At 41.5% G+C, this 22,863-nt stretch overlaps 1 protein-coding gene across 1 annotated transcript in view; it reads right to left on the reverse strand.

The window, feature by feature from the left end:
* The window catches only part of Nlk (nemo like kinase), a 201,261-nt gene that overhangs the window by 25,257 nt on the left and 153,141 nt on the right, over positions 1 to 22,863 (reverse strand). The window contains exons 4-6 of the mRNA XM_045158842.1: positions 10,261 to 10,367; positions 8,210 to 8,295; positions 691 to 900 (exon numbers count right to left, since the gene is read on the reverse strand). Coding sequence (XP_045014777.1) covers positions 691 to 900; positions 8,210 to 8,295; positions 10,261 to 10,367 — 403 coding nt within the window. The remainder of the gene's footprint in view (positions 1 to 690; positions 901 to 8,209; positions 8,296 to 10,260; positions 10,368 to 22,863) is intronic.

A 22,863-nucleotide genomic window follows, 5' to 3' on the forward strand; every position in this document is an offset into this window, starting at 1 on the left:
ACATGTGCTCCTTTGTATATCTAGCTTACCCTGGGGAATCAAACCTGGGTCCTTTGGCTTTGCAGGCAAGCGCCTTAACCACTAAGCCATCTCTCCAGCCCCTATAGAGATTTTATTATAGGGAGTATAGAGTTTAAAGTGCTTAAGAGAGGGAAAGAGGAAAACTACAGAGACCTCCTGCCCTAAGAGAAGGCAAGAGGGTGTTCCAGAAAATGGAAAAGCCCAAGTGGTTTTCTTAAAGCTACATTTTAATCGTCTTCAGGTGATTTATGTCATATTTAAATATTTTAGCTCAGTAATTTCAAGAAATTAGCCCTATAAATTTATATTCTAAGCACAAAGGGTAAGTATATTATTACCAGATATGTTATCAAGTTAGAGCTGTTCAGTTAGAAAGAACCGAACCCTTCTATAACTGATTGTTCCTGTGCAGATTGTTACAGCGAAGCTTGCTGCTACGCACCAATGCATGGGACAAAGTCAGCGCTTTCTCTAACAGGCTCATAACTTGCAAAATGAATCTATAATCTTCAATTTTATAACTTTCTGGATTTCAAGTGAACCTGAATTTGCTAAAAGCAAATTCGATAATATAAGGAGGAGGCTCAAGGCATGTGTGCATAGTGACTTTCTCCTTCAAATCTATACTAAAACTGAAAGCGACTATAAAGCCTTAATGTGTAATCATACCTGCTGAATGGGACTTTGTGCCTGAAACAATATTCTTCGTCCTAGTAGTTCTGCAAAGATACATCCGACAGACCAGATGTCAATAGCATTGCTGTAATGACGGCTGCCCATCAGGATCTCCGGAGCCCGGTAATACTGAGTGACAACTTCCTGAGTCATGTGACGGGATTCATCTAATTCTTCCACTCTGGCCAATCCAAAATCACAAATCTAAGTAGAAAGACAATTAAAATATTAGCAAGCAGACAGAAACATACACACACACACACACACACACACACACACACCCCAGTAGCAGCAACAGTGACGCACCTTGGTAGATCCATGATCACATGCATGCTCTGACAGACCCATGATCACACACACACACACACACACACACACACACACACACACACTCTGATAGACCCATGATCTTCAAAAAGGGTTTTATTGTTTTTGTTTTTTTTCTGGTTTTTCAAAGCAGGGTCTAGCTTTAGCCCAGGCTGACATGGAATTCACTATGTAGACTCAGGGTGGCTACGAACTCAGTGATCCTCCTACTTCAGCCTTCTGAGTGCTGAGTTTAAAGGTGTGCATCTAGCTTCAAAGTGTTAAATGATACAGATTTTATGTGAACAAAAAGGAAGAAAAAAATTCTCCAACTTTAATGTTTCTATATAAATTATACATCTTAGAAATACTCGTCACAAGGATAGGAGCATGGATCAATAAATAGAATGCCTGACTAATATGTGCAAGGCCATGGGTTCAATCCCCAGCACTAAAAAAAAAAAAAGTTCCTCTCGTCTTCAATCTCTTTTCAATTGATAATTAAACCAAAGCCAACAAATGTGAAACACAGCTAAATACATAATTCAAACTATTTCTAGGATGGGCTTATTATAGTGGAAGGTATGATCAAAGAGGTATATACTAAAACCTCCTGAGATAAAGACTATGTACATGTATATGGGAATCTCTATAATATATGTAATACAAAAGTTATGATATATGAGACCTGCTGAGTCTGGTTCTGATGAGGTGCTTTAGGAGTTTGATAAACATTTCATCCAAATTTTTAGGTATATCTGTTTAAAATACTAATTCCCACTCAAACATGTGCACCTATCAAGATCCAGTAGCTGGGCTTGGTGGCACAGATCTTTAATTTAAATACATTGCAGAACACTAATGTACTAGGGTTCACTCATTCCTTTGTGAGACAGGGTTTACAATGTAGTCCAAGCTGGCCTAGAACTCACTATGTAGTCCGGGCTATCCTCAAATTCATGGTGCCCCTCCTGCTTCAGCCTCCTGAGTGCTGGGATTACAGGTATGTACCACCATGCCTGGCTCACTCTTTTTTTTAAAATTTTTATTTTTACTGACAGCTTCTATAATTATAGACAATAAACCCTGGTAATTCCCCCCACCCCTGCCACTTTCCTTTTGCAACTCCACTCTCCATCATATCTCCTGCCCCACTCATTCGGTCTCTCTTTCATTTTGATGTCATCATCTTTTCCTCCTATTATGATGGTCTTGTGTAGGTAGTGTCAGGCACTGCGAGGTCATGGATATCCAGACCATTTTGTGTCTGGAAGGTGGCTCACTCATTTCTTAATGCCATGAACACAATATTTAATTGAGTACCTGTTGTGTTTCAGCTAGTACCCTAGGGTCTGGAGACACAATAGTTTATTAATAATATAGAATATTATTATTATTATTATTATTATTATTATTATTATTCTTAAGGAAGACTACAGGGGCATGGTGCACTAAGCACATGTCAGGCCATGGGTTCAATACTCAGCGCCCCTCCTCCAAAAGGAAGACAGACTGGTTAGTTTGTAGGCTAAACTAGGAATAATCTATTTCTATTTAACTTAAAGCAGGCTCAGGTAGCAATAAACCAGAGCACAGCAGCAACAGCAGAATTACTTATCTCTAGGTATCAAGATTCTCTAGATAATGGGCAACAAGAATACATACACTGGAAGCACCAAGGTGAGGTCAGATTAACATTTATAAGTCAACATCAGAAATGGTGAAATAGAAAAAAAAAATGGTGAAATAGGGGCTGGGAAGATGGCTCAGTGGTTAAAAACACTTGCTTGCAAAGCCTACTGGCCTGGGTTTAATTCTCTAGCATCCACATAAAGCCAAATGCACAAAGTGCCACATTTGTCTAGAGTTTATCTGCAGTAGTAAGAGGCCATAGTATGCTCATTCTTTCTCTGCCTGCAAATAAATTTTAAAAAATAGAAATGGGGGGCTGGAGAGATGGCTTAGTGGTTAAGCACTTGCCTGTGAAGCCTAAGGACCCCGGTTCGAGGCTCGGTTCCCCAGGTCCCACGTTAGCCAGATGCACAAGGGGGCGCACGCGTCTGGAGTTCATTTACAGAGGCTGGAAGCCCTGGCGCGCCCATCCTCTCTCTCTCTCCCTCTATCTGTCTTTCTCTCTGTGTCTGTCGCTCTCAAATAAATAAATTAAAAAAAATTTAAAAAAATACTATAAAAAATAGAAATGGGGAAATGACTTTTTATTTTTTGGTGGTACTGTCTCACTGCTGGGAATAAAGCCACCACGCAGGCTAATAATTTTTTTTTGCCAGGAGTGGTGGTGCATACCTTTAATCCCAGCACTAGGGAGGCAGAGGTAAGAGGATCTCCATGAGTTCAAGGCCACCCTGAGACTACATAGTGAATTCAAACTCATGGAGATCCTCTTACCTCTGCCTCCCTAGTGCTGGGATTAAAGGTGTGCATCACCACACCTGGATAATAACATTTTCAAATGTTTTCTTTAATTAATTAATTTACCTGGGCCTCCTCTAGTGGCTTCAAATAAAATCCAGATGCATGTGCCACCTAGTGCATCTGGCTTTACATGGGTATTGGAGAATTAAACCTGGATCTTGAGCCATCTCTCCAGCCCTTTAACCTGTTTTCTATATTGAGATGCTACAGTAAGATTTTACTTGGAAAAAGATTCTGGTAGGGTCTCACTCTAGCCCAGGCTGGCCTCAAACTCATAGTGATCCACCTACTTCAGCCTCCTGAGAGCTGGGATTAAAGGTGTACCTGTGGAGAGCAGAAGAAAACTTTTGGGAAAGCCTTTTCTGTCCATCTCTGGATTTTTTATTTAATTTTTTCCAAGGGAGGGGTGGAGGGAGAAAGAATAAGAATGAATGGGCATGCCAAGGTCACCCGCTGCTGCAAAAGAACTCTAGACACATGTGCATAATGTGCATCTGGCTTATGTGGGTGCTGAGGAATTGAACCTGGGTCCTTAAGCTTCGTAGGCAAGTGCCTTAACCACTAAGCTATTTCTCCATACCCTCCTCTGGCTTTTTGAAAAAAATTATTTATTTGAGAGAAAGAGAGAGAGAGAGAGAGCGCGCGTAAGCGAGCAAGTGAGCATGGGTGTGCCATAGCCTCCAGCCACTGCAAATGAACTCCAGACACACGTGCCATCTTGTGCATATGGTTTAAGTGGGTACTGGGGAATCGAACCTGGGTCCTTAGGCTTTGTAGGTAAGCGCTTTAACAGTTTAGCCATATCTTTCCAGCCCCACCTCTGGCTTTTTTTTTTTTTTTTTTTTGTGGGGGAGTGGATAAAGGGGACAGTGTCTTGCCCAGGCTGGCTTCAAAATCATGGCAACCCTCTTGCTTCAACCTCCCAGAACAGTAGGATTACTTGCAAGAGCCAGCATGCTTGGTGTTCCTTGGTCTTTTAAAAGAAGGCCTCTAGGATGAGATGAAGGGGCAGAGAAAATTTCTATCTGTTCCAATCTATGTTGCTTATTCATAAATGACATTTCTGCCAGGCATGGTGGCATATGCCTTTAATCCCAGCAATTGGGAGGCAGAGGTAGGAGAATTGCTGTGAGTTCGAGGCCACCCCACGACTACACAGTGAATTCCAGGTTAGTCTGGACCAGAGTGAAACCCTACCTCGAAAAACCGGAAAAAAATAATAAAGACATTTCTTTTAGTTACCATCATATAGCTGTAAGTTACATTAACATAACAGGTGATTTAGAAAATGGACCTCATAGCCAGGTGTGGTGGCTCACTCCTTTACTCCCGGCACTCAGGAGGCAGAACTGGTATGACTGCTCTGAGTTTGAGGTCAGCCTGAGACTTCATAGTGAATTCAGTTCAGCTTGGACTACAGAGAGATTCAACCTTTAAAAAAAAACAACAAAAACCCAAAATACAAAAACAAAAAAAATAAAAGAAAATGGACTTAAGAGTAGTAGTAGTTAATGGTGTCAAGTATGACAGGTTCTATAGAAAATCCCAGGGGAAGTCTTCAACCAATAACTCAAGTAAGAAGAAACCAGTTTAAACTGTTATGGCATTGATCAAGTATCAATAGAATGAAGAATTTCTGAGTATAAGATTAAAAAATATCTTTAAAAAACAAAACAAAACAAAATATCTTTAAAATTTTATTTTTATTTTATTTTTTGGTGCTGAGGACCGAACCCAGGATCTCATTCACTGAGCTAAACCCCCAACCCCTAAAATTTATTTATTTATTTATTTGGGAGAGACAGAGAGAGAATGGGTGCACCAGGGCCTCTAGCCACTGCACATGAACTCCAGATGCATGTGCCACCTTATGATCTAGCTTACAGGGGTCCTGGGAAATCGAACCTGGGTCCTTTGGTTTTGTAGGCAAGTGCCTTAACTACTAAGCCATTCCTCCAGCCCTAAGAAATATTTTCAATTAAAATGGGTTGTAGGTAGCAAGATCTTAAAAATGACAGGAGGAGGAACTCTAAGACACAGAAAGAATGCTTTTGTAGATTTGGGGGGCAATTAATTTTTCTTATAGTTCTTTTATTATTATTATTATTTTTATTTATTTATTTTTTTTCCAAGGTAGGGTTTCACTCTAGCCCAGGCTGACCTGGATGGAATTCACTATGTAGTCTCAATGTGGCCTTGAATTCACAATGATCCTCTTACTTCTACCTGACCAGTGCTGGGATTAAAGGCATGCACCACCCTGCTTGTTTTAAAAAACTTTTTATTGACAACCTCCATACACATAGATAATATACTGTCTTTTAAAAAGAACTGGCTCATCGTTCAAATAAAGTTGTTTTTTGTTTTTTTGAGGTAGGGTCTTACTCTAGCTCAGGCTGACCTGGAATTCATTATGTAGTCTTAAGGTGGCCATGAACTCATGGTGATCCTCCTACCTCTGCCTCCGGAGTGCTGGGATTAAAGGTGTGCGTCACCACACCTGGCCAAAGAAAGTTTTATTTTTTCAAGCGTTTAAAATTTAAAAAATTGAACTTAATTTGGTTTTAATACTTAGCTTAATTATCAACAGCTATGTTAACACTGAGTCTTATTACTCATTTTTAATATTTTTATTTATTTGTGTGTGTGCACACACACAAGTGCATCAGGATCTTGTGGTACTTTAAGTGCAACATCAGATGCTTGCATCCAGCTCTACATAGGTGGCTGGGGAATCTATCTGGACTGAGCAGGCTCTTGATTAAAAAGTAGGTAACAAAGCACTTGGGAGGCAGTGGTAGGAGGATTGCCATGAATTCAAGACCATTCTGAGACTACACAGTGAATTCCAGGTCAGCCTGGTCTAGAGTGAGACCCTACCTTGAACGCCCCGCCAAAAAAAGTAGGTAACATTTTTTAAAAAGTTCGTTTAAAAGTATTTATTTTTTGAGGGGGGGCAGATGGCAGAGAGAATGATCACATCAGGGCCTCTAGCCACTGTAAACAAACTCCAGATGCATGTGCTACCTTGTGTATCTGGCTTATGTGAGTACTGGGCAATCAAAGCTGCATCCTTATGCTTTGCAGGCAAGTGCCCTAGCCACTAACCCATCTCTCCAGTCCTCTTTTCATTTTTTTAAAATTTATTTATTTATTTATTTGAGAGTGACAGACACAGAGAGAAAGACAGATAGAGGGAGAGAGAGAGAATGGGCGCGCCAGGGCTTCCAGCCTCTGCAAACGAACTCCAGACGCGTGCGCCCCCTTGTGCATCTGGCTAACATGGGACCTGGGGAACCGAGCCTCGAACCGGGGTCCTTAGGCTTCACAGGCAAGCGCTTAACCGCTAAGCCATCTCTCCAGCCCCCTCTTTTCATTTTTAATATCTCAGTTGAAATGGTAATAAAATTATTATAGAAGGAAGGATCAAAGACTACTATAACCACTCATAAAATGAAACCACTTGTTTACACAGAGATGACATAACTCTAGGAAGGCCTTTCTAACTTCTGTGCTGAGAAAAACCATGATGAATCTTTCACTAGTGAGTTTGGCCAGGATGCCTCCACCAGAAGTGGAGGAAATAGATGTATATAGACTTTGCTATTCCTAAGACTCTCAACAAGGGACAGTGGGAAATAGAAAAAAGTAAAAGTGAGGCTGATGACCTGAGATTTTAGGATTGTTTATTTTGTTTTTGTTGCTTGTTTTCCCTCCTGCTTCTACCTTCCCAGTGTTGGGATTACTGTCTGGTACCACCATACCTGGCTTTGTTATTTGAGTTTGAGACAGAGTCCTCACTCTCTAGCCCAAGCTAAGATTATGGGATTCCTAAATATAAATTTATCCTACAGAGAAATAATTGAAAACTGGCTGCTATATTTTGTGGAAATACATTTGTTAGGTGCATATGTCTTTTTCTGGCATAGTACTCTACTTGAGTCAAGCTGCATCTAGAAATGCTAGTTGTGCACAGTGGAGACATCTTACTACGGGCCATGCTTGGCTATCATGTAAGCAGAAGCTTACCAGTTTTTTTTTTTTAAATTAATTTATTAGTTTTCTTTTCAGCAGCTTACCAGTTTTCCAATCTTCAGATACACACATCTTTGCATAATGTAATGATCTGAAAAGATGTCAACTTCTGAAAGACTATCGTTATTCTTTCTTTTCTTTCTTTTTTGTTTTTCAAGGTAGGGTTTTGCTCTAGCCCAGGATGACCTGGAATTCACTATGTAGTCTCAAGGTGGCCTTGAACTAACTGCGATTCTTGTACCTTTGCCTCTCAAGTGCTGGGATTTTTTTTTTTTCCGAGGTTGTGTCTCACTGTGAAGTGGTGGGATTTACAGGCATGTGCCACCACGTCCAGCAAGACTGTCATTCTTTTGAGTGACATTATAATTCTCATTTCTGTGTTTCTTTTTTCTTTTTTTTTTTGAGGTAGTGTCTCACCATTGCTCAGGCTGACCTGGAATTCACTATGTAGTCTAAGGGTAGCCTTGAACTCACAGTGATCCTCCTACCTCTTACTCCCTAGTGCTGGGATCAAAGGTGTGTGCCACCACACCCAGCTGCTCATTTCTGTGCTTCTAAAATACATAAAAAGCATGAGCCAGAAACACCAGTCATGTTGTTAAGGCCTCAACTAGTGATCCTGCTGCAGTAAATTTGTTTCTTTAATTGTTGATAACAAGTAACAAAAATGAATTGCTCTTATGCCTATCTTGAGCTTGACATTTAATTTTTCTCAGATCTTTAAATAATGAGAAACTACCTTCAGAACACAGTTGCTGTTCACAAGGAGATTCCCTGGCTTAATGTCTCGATGTAAAATGCCAGCTGAATGGAGATATTTCAAACCTGAAATAACAAACAGATTGAATTTCAGATATTAATTCCTTTCACTTACTCAGTGGTCAGGAAAAACCCTTAGAAGGAAACAGAATAGAGAAGTTAAAATTTCTCCATAAATAAATACATAACGAGTATTACTAAAAGCTTGATTTCCTCTTCAAAAAAAAAAGCTCTGTAAATTTTTCTATAGTAAAATACATTGTCATGAACAGTTTTTACACTTTAGAGACACTGTCTGTAATTTTACATAGCCTTAAACACAGATAAGCTACTGGGGCTCTGGCAGTGACCGGCCGTGCCACGATCCTCACTGTGGCTGTGGACTTCTGCTACTGATACTCTAACCTGCAATTCTGAACCTGCTCTGACAAAAGTTTCCACTCACTCACAGGGAGTCTTATCCAGGGCAGATATTTCACTGATGTGACAAGATCCAGGAACCTGTCCAGGTTTTGTCCTTGGTATTTTCCACCCGTAAGAACCAAGAGACGATTTAACAACACCTTAAATATTTCTGACATCTGAAAAGACTGGCAGTGCAGCACCACTGAAAGTCACAGCCTCGTGCTGAACCTTTTAGAATCAAATGTAGCAAATCATATATTCACCAGTGAAAATGGAACTAAGAACCTTCCTCCATCCCTTATCATAGAGAATCAGCAAATCTACTGGATTTTTTTTTGTTTGTTTGTTTGTTTTTGAGGTAGGGTCTCACTGTGGTCCAGGCTGACCTGGAACTAACTCTGTAGTCTCAGGGTGGCCTTGAACTAATGGCGATCCTCCTACCTCGGCCTCCCGAGTGCTGGGACTAAAGGTGTGCGCCACCACGCCCGGCTTGATTTTCTTTGTTTTAATATTGCTTATGTGTGTTAATCCTTTTGGCCAATGCTTTCTTAATTTAAAAAAATTATTTGAGAGAGAAAGGGAAGAAGGGAGGGAGGGAAACAGAAACAGAGAGAAAGGGTGTGCCAGGGCCTCCAGCCACTGCAAATGAACTCCAGATGCATGTGTCACTTTGTGCATAATGGCTTACGTGGAACCTGGGGAATTGAACTTGGGTGCTTTGCCTTTGCAGGCAAATGCCTGAACTGCTAAGCCATCTCTCCAGCCTTTTTTTTTTTTTCATGGTAGCGTCTCACTCTAGCCCAGGCTGATTTAGAATTCACTATGTAGTCTCAGGGTGGCCTCAAACAACAATCCTCCTATCTTGGCCCTCCTGAGTGCTGGGATTATAAAGCATGTGCCACCATGTCTGGCATTTTATTTTTATTTTTTTAAAGAGAATTTCTTAATTCTGTGGGGAAAAGAATGTATTTTCCAACATAAGAAAGCTATTCCAGCTTTAAGTAACTCTCTACTTCTAACAGCAAAATTCTGAAGGACACACTTAATGGCTAGAGGGGGCATCAATCATGTTGGGCCAAATGACTGTGTTCTTAATGAGCCAGTCTGGAATTATTTAGCTGGCTTTTTCTATTGGTCTTCGCCACCTGCTTGTTTTGAGGGTCATTTTGCTTTTGAGCTAGACTCCGCTAGGCCAGCTGATATTCTGACAAACCCACCTATTGTTGACTTATAGGGCGCGTATTATCCACAGAGAAGGTAGTCACGCGCAGACAGGAACTGAATGAAGGCTGTCCGTGCGTCTATGACAAACCACCTTGCTTCTTTACCTTTCTGGTTTCAGCCACTTACCTGGTCTAATGAACTTCACAGGGCCGTCTGAACATAAGAACTACCTGGAGACACAGAACACATGCCTAGCATGTGCAGGGCCATGAGTCTAACACCACTCACAGGCACCTCTTATTTGTCAGCAAACATAAAAATAATGAAATATTCTATAGCCCAAACAAAAAGGTCTTCAGGGTAACAAGGCAAGCTTAGAAGGATGGATAAAGCTCAAAGAAAAAGTAAAACGGTTCATGTATGCCATGAGACTGCCTTTTTCTTTGTAAAGAAAGATCTTACCTCGCAAAATCTGATAAAGAAAAACTTTGACATGATCTGAGCTGAGTGGCTGAGGAGAGACGATAATTTTATGTAGGTCACTCTGCATCAATTCTGTGACAACATATCTTGAGGTTTTAAGTTAAGGAGATTTCATAGAACTCAGCCCCCAATCCCTTCAAAGTAACTACCAGATCTGTAAGCAGTAACTTCCATGGTCAGGACTGGGAAGGTGTAAAGAAAAGCCAGCGTCTAGCCATCGTGACAGAGGTGAGACTTCCAACATCACAAGACAAAGCACTGCCAAAAGAAGAGTTTACATGTTTAAAAGCAGAAGTGAACGACCAAGCAATTTCCTTAGGATCATCATTATGAAAGAGAAAACCAAAGGGAAACATGTTAAATAACAGCCAGGACAGGAAAGACATGGAGATCCCAATGTTGCAAGTTCTTCTTAGACATGTAACCGGAACATCCTGAGTGCAAAGAAAGGTGGTTTGGTGACTCCATCCGGGCTAGCAGGGCAAGGTCACAATTCATCCAAATTCTGGCATGTTTCTTTTCTGAAGCATGTCACTCCCCCAAGCACATAAAACCCAGGCCTCTCTACAATCTGAACAACTTAATTGTTTCAATATTTCACTCTGCATAAGTTTATGAAGCTCTGTTACAAAATGTCAAGCTTCTTGTGTTTTTGTTCCATCAACACATGACAGATGATCAAACGCTGGACACTGGGGGACTGTGGAGATGTACAATTCAGAATCCTTACAAAACACAAAGGTTACAGACATCAAGGAATCATCTTTTGCTATATCAAGATTAGAATAATAGATTTATAATTTACTCTGCTTGTGGTTCAAAGCTCATTAAAAGTTTGGATGGATTTTATGATTAAATATAACCTTCTATAAGACATTTCCAAGGAAAGGAGACAACTCAGGAGTTGGAAAATTCATTATAACATTTGACAACAGTTAAAAAAAAAACCCAAAAAACAAAGCAAAACTTCCTCTTCCTTTAGCTGTTATTTTCAATTTTTTTTTTCCAGGTAGGGTCTCACTCTAGCCCAGGCTGACCTGGAATTCACCATGGAGTCTCAGGGTGGCCTGAAATTCACGGCGATCCTCCTACCTCTGCCTCCCAAGTGCTACGATTAAAGGCATGCACCACTATACCTGGCTTAAATATATTTTTTTTAAAAAAAACAAAACTATTTAACACTTAGGAGGAAGAGGTAGGAGGATCGCCGTGAATTTCAGGCCACCCTGAGACTCCATGGTGAATTCCAGGTCAGCCTGGGCTAGAGTGAGACCCTACCTAAAAACAAAAACAAAAACAAAACAAAAAAAACCCCGAAAAACCCAATTGCATGCAGAGAAGAGACACACAGAGAGAGGGAGATAGAATAGGCCCCACCAGAGCCTCTAGCCACAGCAAATGAACTCCAGATGCATGTGTCACTTTGTTCATCTAGCTTTATGTGGGTACTGGGAAATTGAATCCAGGTCATTAGGCTTTGCAGACCAGTAGTGCCTTAACTGCTGAGCCATCTCTTCAAATGGCTTTTGGTTGTTGTTTTTTGAGGCAGGGTTTCACTCTAGCCCAGGCTGACCTGGAATTCAATATGTTATCTCAGGGTGGCCTTGAACTCATGGAGATCCTACCTCTGCCTCCCCAAGAGCTAGTGCTGGGATTTAAGGCATGTGCCACCATACCCAGCTTCAAATGGCTTTTTGACACCACACTTCTTAGCTTTCCTTCTCCCTCTCTGGGAGGTATTTCTGGTGCCTTTGTCTCTCTTTTTTCACCCTTTTAACCAAAGTTGAGATGTCCTGGGGTTTGGTCCTCAGCCCTTTACTCCACTCATCCTCACCCTCTGAATATTCGTACCTAACTAGTTAGCGCACATGCTCACACCACCAAATACAAGCCCTAGGGGCCATCTTTGGTATTTATCTCCTTCTTTCCATGAGAAAATATCTTTGGTTTATACACTCAAAATTTAGCTATGATTAGGTCACTTTTCATTATGTCCACTATGATAACGTTGGCCTAACGCCCCGTCAAACTCAGCAAACAGCACTAATTTTTTAGTTTTATTTTTGTCTATATGTTGACATAGGTAATAGTATCTTCAAACTATAGATGAAGAAATTGAGGCTACCAGAAGGCAAGAAACTCCCTTAATGTTATATAATGGTAAAGGTTAATCTTTATGTCTAACTTTGTATGTCTCAACTTGATTTTCTATTCTTTTTCAGAACATCTTAAGATGTGGTGGTAAAATACTTAACTGTTCACCATGTAGCTTAAAGAAGAATTTCAGAGGCTGGAGAGATGGCTTAGTGTTTAAGTCGCTTGCCTGCAAAAACAAAGGACCTTGGTTTGATTCCCCAGGACCCACATAAGCCAGATACACATGGTGGCACATGCGTCTGGAGTTTGTTTGCAGCGGCTGGAAGCCCTTGCACAGCCATTCTCTCTCTCTCTCTCACTATCTCACTCTGCTTCTTTCCCTCTCTCAAATAAATAAATAACAATAAAATGTTTTTTTTTAAATAAAGAATAAAAGAATTTCAGCTCAGAAATGCAAAAGTAACATATTATATAAATTATTTTTCAGCAAAAATTAGTCTGGTAGGGCTGGAGAGATGGCTTAGCAGTTAAGGCGCATACCTGCCAAGCCTAAGAAGGACTCACGTTCCACTCCTCAGTTCCCATGCGAGCCAGATGCACAGTGATGCAAGCATGCAATGTCACACATGCGCACAAGGGGATGCAAGCATTTGGAGTTTGACTGCAGTGGCTGGAGGACCTGGTGTGTCAGTTTTCTCTCTCCTCCCATCACATTACAAAAAGAAAGCCAGTCTGTTGGTCTTGCCTCACTCAAAAAAAAAAAAAAAAATTAGTCCAGCAAATTAATGACTTTTCTGCACTCAGAACAAAGTGTGTGCAGGGGAAGGGAAAGCAGGCAGGAGGCAGTAAGCACGCCAGGTATGGCAGCTAGCACTCCAGAGGCTGAGGAAGCACTGCTGTGACTTTCAAACTCGGGCCAGCCTGGGAATGAGACCTTGCTAAACAAACATACTCAATAGATAACAACCAGGTGCAAATATGTGCACTGTTTATTTCCTTTCCTTTTCTTTCTTTCTTTCTTTTCTTTCTCTTTCTTTCTTTCTTTCTTTCTTTCTTTCTTTCTTTCTTTCTTTCTTTCTTTCTTTCTTTCTTTCCCTCCCTCCCTCCCTCCCTCCCTCTTTCTTTCTTTCTTTCTTTCTTTCTTTCTTTCTTTCTTTCTTTCTTTCTTTCTTTCTTTTTCTTTCTCTTCTCTCTCTCTCTCTCTCTTTCTTTCTCTTTTTGGTTTCTTTTCAAGGTAGGGTCTTGCTCTAGCCCAGGCTGACCTGGCATTCACTACGTAGCCTTACGGGGGCCTCATACTCAAGAGGATCCTCCTACCTCTGCCTCCTGAATGGGATTAAAGGCACACACCACCATGCCCAGCTCGACTGTTTATTTTCAAAAAAGAGACTTTGAAGCTAGGTGTACATGCCCTTAATCCTAGCATTCCAGAAGTTGAGATAGGAGGATTATCATGAGTTCAAGACCAGCCTGGGGCTACAGACAGAGCTCCAGGTCATCCTGGGGTAGAGTGAGAGCTTAACTTAAAAAAAAAAAGATAGTTTTAATGTAAAGATGTAATTCATTTAAGCAATTCAACACTAGTGAAAGATCTAAGTTATTTCAAATAAGCCTGAAACATTCTCTCTATAGCTTTTTTTGAAAGAGAGAGAGAGAGAGAGAGAGAGAGAGAATAGGCATGCCAGGGCCTTTTAGCTGATGTGAACGATCTCCAGATGCGTGCATCCCCTTGTGCACATGTACAACATGGCACACTTGTGCATCTGGCTATGTGGGGCCTGGAGATTCGAATAGGAGTTCTTAGTCTTCACAGGCAAGCACCCTGACTGCTAGGCCATCTCTCCAAGTCTGCCTAAATATAGCTTTTTAAAAAATAATAATTTGAGACACACACAGAATGGGCATGGCAGGGCCTCTAGCCACTACAAACGAACTCAGCTGCATGTGCTCCCTTGTGCATCTGGCTTATGTGGGACCTGGAGAATCTAACCTAGATCCTTAGGTTTCACAGGCATGTGCCTTATCACTAAAGCCATCTCTATAGCCTTTATACATAGCTTAAAAAAATTTATTATCTGGGTGTGGTGGCGTACACCTTTAATCCCAGCACTTGGGAAGCAGAGGTAGGAGGATCACTGTGAGTTTGAGTCCACCCTGAGACTACATGGTGAATTCCAGGTTAGCCTGGGGTAGAGTGAAATCCTACCTCAAAAAATCAAAACAAAAAAAGTATTTATTTGCAAGCACAGAGAGACAGGGAGAGAGAGAAGAAGAGAGAAGAGAGAATGGGTGCACCAAGGCCTCTAGCTGCTGAAAACAAACTCCAGACATGTGTACTACTTTGTGAACCTGGCTTTATTTGGGTACTAGGGAATGGAACTCGGGCTGTCAGGCTTTGCAAGCAAATGCTTTTAATCACTGAGCCATCTCCCCAGTTCCCATATTCTTTTTTTTCCCCCATATTCTTTTTATTTATTTTTTATCTTTCAAGGTAAGGTCTTACCTTGGGTTTTTTTTTTTTTTTTTCAAGGTAGGATTTCACTCTAGTCCAGGCTAACCTGGAACTCACTCTGTAGTCCCAGGCTGGCCTCAAACTTATGATAATCCTCTTACCTCTGCCTCTGGAGAGTTGCAATTAAAGATGTACACCACCAAACCCAGTTAGCTACCATTTCTATACACACACACACATATATACTTTAGAAAAATTAAATACATTGAACATCTTATCTTTTACAGGAAGCACTTAGTTAAAACTGCTTTTTTTGTAGGATGTCATGAGTTGAGTAACCCCGTAACACTGGATGTTAGTTAGGCTGTGTGGTGGTTTGATTCAGGTGTCCCCCATAAACTTAGGCATTCTGAATGCTAGGTTCTCAGCTGATGGAGATTTGGGAATTAATACCTCCTGGTGGTATTGTATTGTTGGGGGCGGGCTTATGGGTGTTATAGCCAGTTTCCCTCTGCCAGTATTTGGCACAGTTTGCTGTTGTCCACCTGATGTGGGCCAGGGGGTGATGATGCCCACCCTCTGCTCATGCCATTGTTTTCCCTGCCATCATGGAGCTTCCCTTTCAAGCCAAAATAAACCCTTTTCCCCCAAAAGCTACTCTTCCTTAAGTGATTTCTGCCAGCAATGCAAACGTGACTGCAACAGGCTGTTACTGCCTCAGCATAAAGTGACTGTCAGCAAGGATTTGGAACTTTATGAGGGCATCTCAATCTCGTGCAGAGGTCCTTTATGGGTTAATCCATTGACCCAGAAAAGAGCCCTCTAAAATTCTGTCTTTGGAGGCACTGGCCAGGCTACCAGGGTCATGAGTGAGAGGGGCGATGCTGCAGCTCAGCGTGCTGTGTGCAGGAAATAACCCTTCAGTCTTCCGCAGGACAGAGATGGATGGAGCAGCCTAGTCCTTCCAGACACAGGCTTGTAATCAATCCTCGTAGACCCACCTGAGATATTTGATACCTCCGGTTCCTGAGCCTTTTTGATGTTATGTAGCAAGAATCAACCTGTTTCTGTGTTCGCACTACTGGAGGCTTAGATTTCTACTTTTTAAGTCTGAATTTTTAACCCTTTACTGACATTTTAGGATGGCTGCAGGAAGGAATGGTAAAGATTTGTGGCCTGCTTATTTGACTGAAAATTATTTACATGTTTTATTGGCCACAGGTGTGAGCATGAACGAAAGAGGAAAAGTGATGGTGAGGGCAAAGCCTGCCCTTCAAGCCACAGTCTACTTTAGGGATGATTAAAGAGATTAGCCCTTTTTATATATGCAAAATTTTCCTCACGAGAAAATCTTAAATATATACATATTTGGTTTTTTGAGATAGAGTCTCACTCTAGCCCCGCTGACCTGGAATTCCCTATGTAGTCTCAAGCTGGCCTTGAACTCACAGCAATCCTCCTATTTCTGCATCCTGAGTGCTGGGATTAAAGGCATGCGACCCCACACCTGGCTAAAATAATATTTTTATTTAGGGCTGCAGAAGTGGCTTAGCAGCTAAGGTATTTGCCTGTGAAACCTAAAGACCTAGGTTTGATTCTCCAAGACCCAGATAAGCCAGATGCACAAGGTGGTGCAGGTGTCTGAAGTTAATTTGCAGTGGCTAGAGGCCCTGGTGTACCCATTCTCTCTTTCTCTCTGCCTCCCTCCCTCTCAAATTTAAAAAAATTAAAATGCAGTTAAGGCACTTGCCTGCAAAGCCAAAGGACCCAGGTTGGACTCCCCAGGACCCATGTAAGACAGATGCACAAGGGGGTGCATGCATTTGGAGTTTGTTTGCAGTGGCTAGAGGCCCTGGCACAACCATTTTCTTTCTCTCTTTCTCTCTACCTTCCTGTTTCTCTCTCTCTCTCAAATAAATAAATAAGAATATTTAAAAATTTAAAATATATTTTAAAAATTTATTTGCAAGCAGCAAATGAGCATATGGCTTTACATGGTTACTGGGGAATCAAGCTCAGGTCATTAGGCTTTGTAGATAAGTGCCTTAACTGCTGAGTCGTCTGTCTAGGCCCCTCACTAGGAAATCTTATAAACAGGACAGGAAATAGCATCTATTTTATATCAAGTCAAACACAGACACATACAATCTTACTATAGAGCCTGGGCTCTCTTCAAACTGTCAATCCTCCTGCCTCAGCCTTCTGAGTTATTGGATTACAGGTATATGCCATTACATCTGGCTCCAATATTCTTGAGTTACACTGATTCCAGAATTCTCAAGGGACAAAAGCAAAGGAACATTACATAGAGAGGAAAAAAAAGACAGCAAAACCTCTGTAAATGCCATTAATTGTTGTTACAGTGGTCTGCATGTTTGTGTCTTCCCCCAGGGTCCATCTGTTGAAATGTTAACTCGAGAGTATTAGAAGCTGGGGCCTTTGAGGCGATTAGGTTATGAGGGCAGAACCCTCATGAATGGGACTAGTGTTCCTGTAAAAAGAGGCCCAAGGGAGCTTGTTAGTTTCTTGCACTATTTTAGGTTACAGCAGAAAGACTCTATGAACCAGGAGGAAAGTCTTTATTAGACACCAAATCTGTCAAGTGCCTTAATTTGGACTTCCCAGCCTCTAGAACTAAGAGAAATAAATTTCAGCTGTTTAGAATGGTATTTTCTTATAGCAGCCAAAATGGAGTAAGACAGTAGTTAACTTGAGGTTTTATTCAGAAAAATAAATCTAAAAGAAAGACAGTGTTGCAGCACTTATCTTTATGGGATGTCTGTCAGGCCTGCTGAGTTTCCTGACAGGTTTTGTTCCTGCCAGCACTGGAAAGTCCTTGCGTGGATGTGAAGAGCGGGTTACATTCTATTCTGCCTCACGTTATCCGCAGAGCTGGCAGCCCGGCGGTGACGGCAGATCTTTAGCGCGCTAGTGTGACAGCTGGTATGCATGCAACAGCAGGGAGACAACATCTTCATTCCCAAGTTACCAGGCTGAATTCACAGCGCTGGCACTTAGGAAATCTTGCTTTGACTTATAAAAGGAACAAATTGATACAAAAGTCAAAAACAGTGAGTAAGTATGAAGTAATGTCATATGTTTTCTTCTAGCAGTGACAACATTTCCAAAGAAAGTAAAACACTGGCTGCCCGTTTCAAGCAGATATTTTGTAACTAATTACTTATTTCTGAAAAAAAAAAAGGCATTTCACTCAGCATTACAAAACATGTCAATATGTTCATATTTGTTTGATCTAATGGATTTGGGCAAATAGGATTTTTTTTTCCATAAGAATTTTACAGGACCAGGCATGGTGATGCACACCTTTAGTACCAGCACTTAGGAGGCAGAGATAGGAGGAGATCATGAGTTTGAGGCCTGAGATGACACAGTGAATTCTAGGTTAGCCTGGGCTGGAGTAAAACCCTACCTTGAAAAAGCAAAATAGGAAAATATATTTAAGGAGAATTTAGAAGAATGTTTTTCTAATGCTTCCTGTTCTTAAGAAGACAGCAGGTTAGGCTCAAAACAAACAGGCAGGTTGGTGTGTTTGAAGCCAGAAAGTCTAGGGCAGAACCACACTGTGCTCCTGTCTAGCTTTATCATTTTCTGTTTATCTTTGCACACAAATGCCTTCCTTACCTGTAATAGTTCTAAGCATAAAACACTTAGAAGTTTAACATACAAGATCTTAAAAAATAGGGCAATTAAAACAGCAACTTTGGTTCAGTGGGTATAGGCGCTGCTTGTCTACCTTCTGGGTCAATTCCCCAGAACCTGTGTAAAGCCAAATGCACAAAGTGGTGCATGTGTCTGGAATTCATTTGCAGAGGCAAGAGGCCTAGACATACCTGTTCACTTTCTCTTACAAAAAAAAAAAAAAAAAAAAAAAAAGCCCAGCCACTTTGCAAAGAGTAAGTCTATTTTTCATGCTTTAGTTAATACATGGCTTTTTTTTTTTTTTTTTTGAGACAGTGTCTCACTCTAGCCCAGGCGGACCTCAAACTCACAGTGAGTGATCCTCCTATTTCGCTTCCTGAGTTGAGTGCTGGGATTCTAAAGGTGTATGACACCACACCTGGTTTCCAAATTTATTTATTAATTTCTTTGGTTTTTCAAGGTAGGGTTTCACTCTAGTTCAGGGTGACCTGGAATTCACTATGTAGTCTCAGGCTGGCCTTGAACTTGGGGTGATCCTCCTATCTCTTCCTCCTGAGTGCTAGGGCTAAAGGCGTATGCCACCATGCCTGGCTAAAGTAAATTGTTTTCTTGTTTGTTTTTTGATGTAGGATCTCACTCTAGCCCAAGCTGACCTGGAACTCACTATGTAGTCTTGGAGTGGCCTCAAACTCATGGCGATCCTCCTACCTCTGGCTCCCAAGTGCTGGGATTAAAGGCATGTGTTACCTCACCTGGTTAAAGTAAATTCTTAAAGCAAATACATTTTTACCTTTTTTTGTTTGTTTTGTTTTTCGAGGGTCTTGCTGTAGCCCAGGCTGACCTGGAATTTACTATGTAGTCTCAGGCTGGTCTGTGATCCTCCTACCTCTGCCTCCTAAGTGCTGGGATTAAAGGTGTGAGCCACCACACCAGGCATCACTATTTTTTTTTTTCCTGAGGTAGGGTCTCACTCTGGTCCAGGCTGACTTGGAATTAACTATGTAGTCTCAGGGTGGCCTCAAACTCTTGGCTATCCTCCTAACTCTGCCTCCTGAGTGCTGAGATTGAAGATGTGCGTCACCACACCTGGTTTAGGCATCACTTTTACTTCATGAATAGAACAATTTTTTTTTTTTCCTTCACAGAAAGCAACCCAACAGTCAACATTTAAAAATTTTCTCTGGAAAATAAAATTCCTGAATTTGAAATTTTAGCACTGTACCTGCAACAATTCAGAAGTAACAGACACTGCTTTTTGATAAGGTTTTTTTTTATCCCCCCTCTAGCAGAAATCCTCTGAAGTCTCAATCCCTAACATAATATCTCCCAGATGTCTCAACTAGTTGCCATGCCAACTAAAGCCGCTTAAATTAAACGAGGGCCTGAAAAGGCACCTGCATCCCTACAGGTCTGTTGTGCATTAAATAAAAGCTCTCTTGACAGGGACTCAGAGGTGCCATTAACTTGGACAGCATCTCTGATTATTGTCTGAGTGATGTAATGAGAGCCTCCATGTAAGAGAAAAGCAGGGCACTCTTACCCTCTCCTAGTCGTGAATAAGACAGTCTCTCTAACAGCTGTGGTACCTACTGAGCCAATGACTTTGTATGATCTTGTAAGTTACTCCTGATGAAATAAAGAAAACTACAGAATCAGTTTAGGGTTTTAGGAGAAGATTAGCAGGTTAACTATTTCCTCTATTAAAACTTATCACTAAAAACACACTGTGCATGGCATGCCAACCCCAGAGTGATTTGAACAGCCATGTTATAAAATAAATTGCTGCTGATTGCAGCAATTAGTTAAGGAGCTTCAGGAAATATGAATTTCAAAATGTACTGATTTGCTTCAGAAAACTGAATGATGCAAATGAACAATTACAAAATGTATTGGGGAGGAGGCACAGCAGCTCCTGCATGTTGGGTGCCCAAGTGTCTCTGTGTTGCTTTAAAGAGTTTTTTTTTTTCTTTGAAAAATGTTAAAACTGCAAACTTCTTTGTAGCTCTAGTGAATCTTGGTTACTAAGAATATCACTTAACAGAAACAAACTCAGGCCGGGCGTGGTGGCACATGCCTTTAATCCCAGCACTTGGGAGGCTGCAGCAGGAGGATAGCTGTGAGTTCTAGGCCAGACTGAGACCAATTCCAGGTTGGCCCGGGCTAGAGCAACACTCTCCCTCAATATGTATGTATAAATATAGTCTAGTTTCTTTTCTTTTTGGTTTTTCAAGGTAGGGTCTCACTCTAGCCCAGGCTGACCTGGAATTCACTATGGAGTCTCAGGGTGGCCTCGAACTCACAGCAATCCTCCTACCTCTGCCTCCTGAGTGCTGGGATTAAAGGCGTGCGCCACCACGCCCAGCCAGACGAGTTTCTTACAAAGCCAGGACTTGCTATAATTCTTTTTTTATTGTTTTGCGGTAGGGTCTTGCTGTAGCCCAGGTTGACCTGGAATTCACTATGTAGTCTCAGGGTAGCCTTGAACTCACGGCTATCCTACCTCTGCCTCCCGAGTGCTGGGATTAAAGGTGTGGGCCACCACGCCCGGCTAGCTATGATTTCTTGACTCCTAGTTCAGTGCTCCCTCTACCACATCAAGCTGCTTCCACAGGAGCTTGCCTTTACAGGTCTATTACTCCCATTTCTTTCTTTCCTTTTAAATTTTTTATTTTTTTTCGAGGTAGGGTCTCGCACTAGCCCAGACTGACCTGGAATTCACTGAGGCCTCGAACTCACAGCAATCATCCTATCTCTGCCTCCCGAGTGCTGGGATTAAAGGCATGCACCACCATGCCTGGCTTTCTTTTCAAAATTTTAAAATAACATTTTATTTATTTATTTGAGAGAGAGAGAGAAAAAAATGGGTGCATAGGGCCTCCCGTCATTGCAAACGAACTCCAGACATATGCACCAAGTCGTAAAACAGATGTTTTACGTGGGTCCCGAGGAATCAGACTTTAGTACTTTGGCTTTGTAGGCAAGTGTCATAACTGCTAAGCCATCTCTCCAGCCCAAGTCCCACTTCTTAACCTGTTACCACCACAGCATACAGACAACATTGAGATAAAGTGGATCAAGCTCAGGTTCTTAGCTTGAGTGCTGAGCACTTTATCCACTCAGCCATCTCCTCAGCCTTTTTTTTTTTTTTTAAAAAGCTAGTATATATTTTTTATTTTTTGTTATGAAATTTGCAGGAAAATGGATGGATCTGGAAAGGATTATACTTAGTGAGGTAACCCAGGCCCAGAAAGCCAAACGTCACTTGTTATCTCTCATATGTGGATCCTAGCTATAAATGACTGGACTTCCATGCGAGTAGGAAGAAATCTCAGTAGTAGAGGCCAGTAAGCTAGAAAGGAGACATAAAGGGAATAGAAAGGGAGGGAGGGAGGGGGGAATTAATAGGATGGTATTGTATATATGTAAGTGGAAGAACAGATTAATGGGGGTGAAAAGGCCTAAGTGAGGTCAGGAGAAGAGATTGCATAAAGGAAAGGTGGAGAGAGGGCTAATCAAAAGCTAAGAGGATATAAATAAGTCATGTGGAAATGTACTCTTTTTTGGACAATGGAACACTCAGAAGCCATGGATTGTTACTAGAAAATTTCCAGTGCCAGGGATGGGATATCTTCCAGTGAGTTGTTGGCCAGGGAGGTCACTGATGTCCCCAAAACATTACAGGACATTACCGAGACCCTTGGTTTCCCACCAGGAATAGATGGTAAGACCCTATTGCTGAAGACTCCACATAGTTGGGCTGCAAGGCCACTGAGAAATCCTGCTGGAAATGAGCTGTTAACTTCCTCCATGCAGAACAGCTGACAGAAAGCTGGAAAAAGCTACACTGCATGCAGTTCAATGGGATACAGAAATCACCAGTAAAGATACCCAACAGTGGACACTGCAAGCCTTAAATTTGGCCAACTAGGTCAAATGAGCCAGTGGGTGCAATAGTAGCACATCTGTTATGGGGGAAGCCAATTGCCCTCTAATTGGACTGGAGGCCCGCTCCATGGGAGGGAATACATCCCTGATACTGAAAATCTACAACAGGGGTAGTAGTGAGCCATAGGGGTGTAACGTCTGCTGGTGTCTGGATAAATGTATCTACTATGCTCACAACTGCCCAGTAAGCACTTGTCTTAGTGTTCATACCCATATATTAATACTACTCTCACTTATGGTAGAGAATCTTCTCTTTTCAGATGGCAGTGACCTTGGGATGACTCAGAAGGCATTGTGGTGCTGAGAAGTGACAAAGGAGTGCTCAGCACTGAAACATCTCAAAATCACACCTTCCAAGGCTCAGGGTCCATTGCAGAAGAGGTGTCAGAAAGAATGTAAGAGCCAAAGGAAGGGTAGGACTCCTTCCA

This window comes from Jaculus jaculus, chromosome 9 (genome assembly GCF_020740685.1).
Source record: "Jaculus jaculus isolate mJacJac1 chromosome 9, mJacJac1.mat.Y.cur, whole genome shotgun sequence".
In the NCBI taxonomy this organism is placed as follows: domain Eukaryota; kingdom Metazoa; phylum Chordata; class Mammalia; order Rodentia; family Dipodidae; genus Jaculus; species Jaculus jaculus.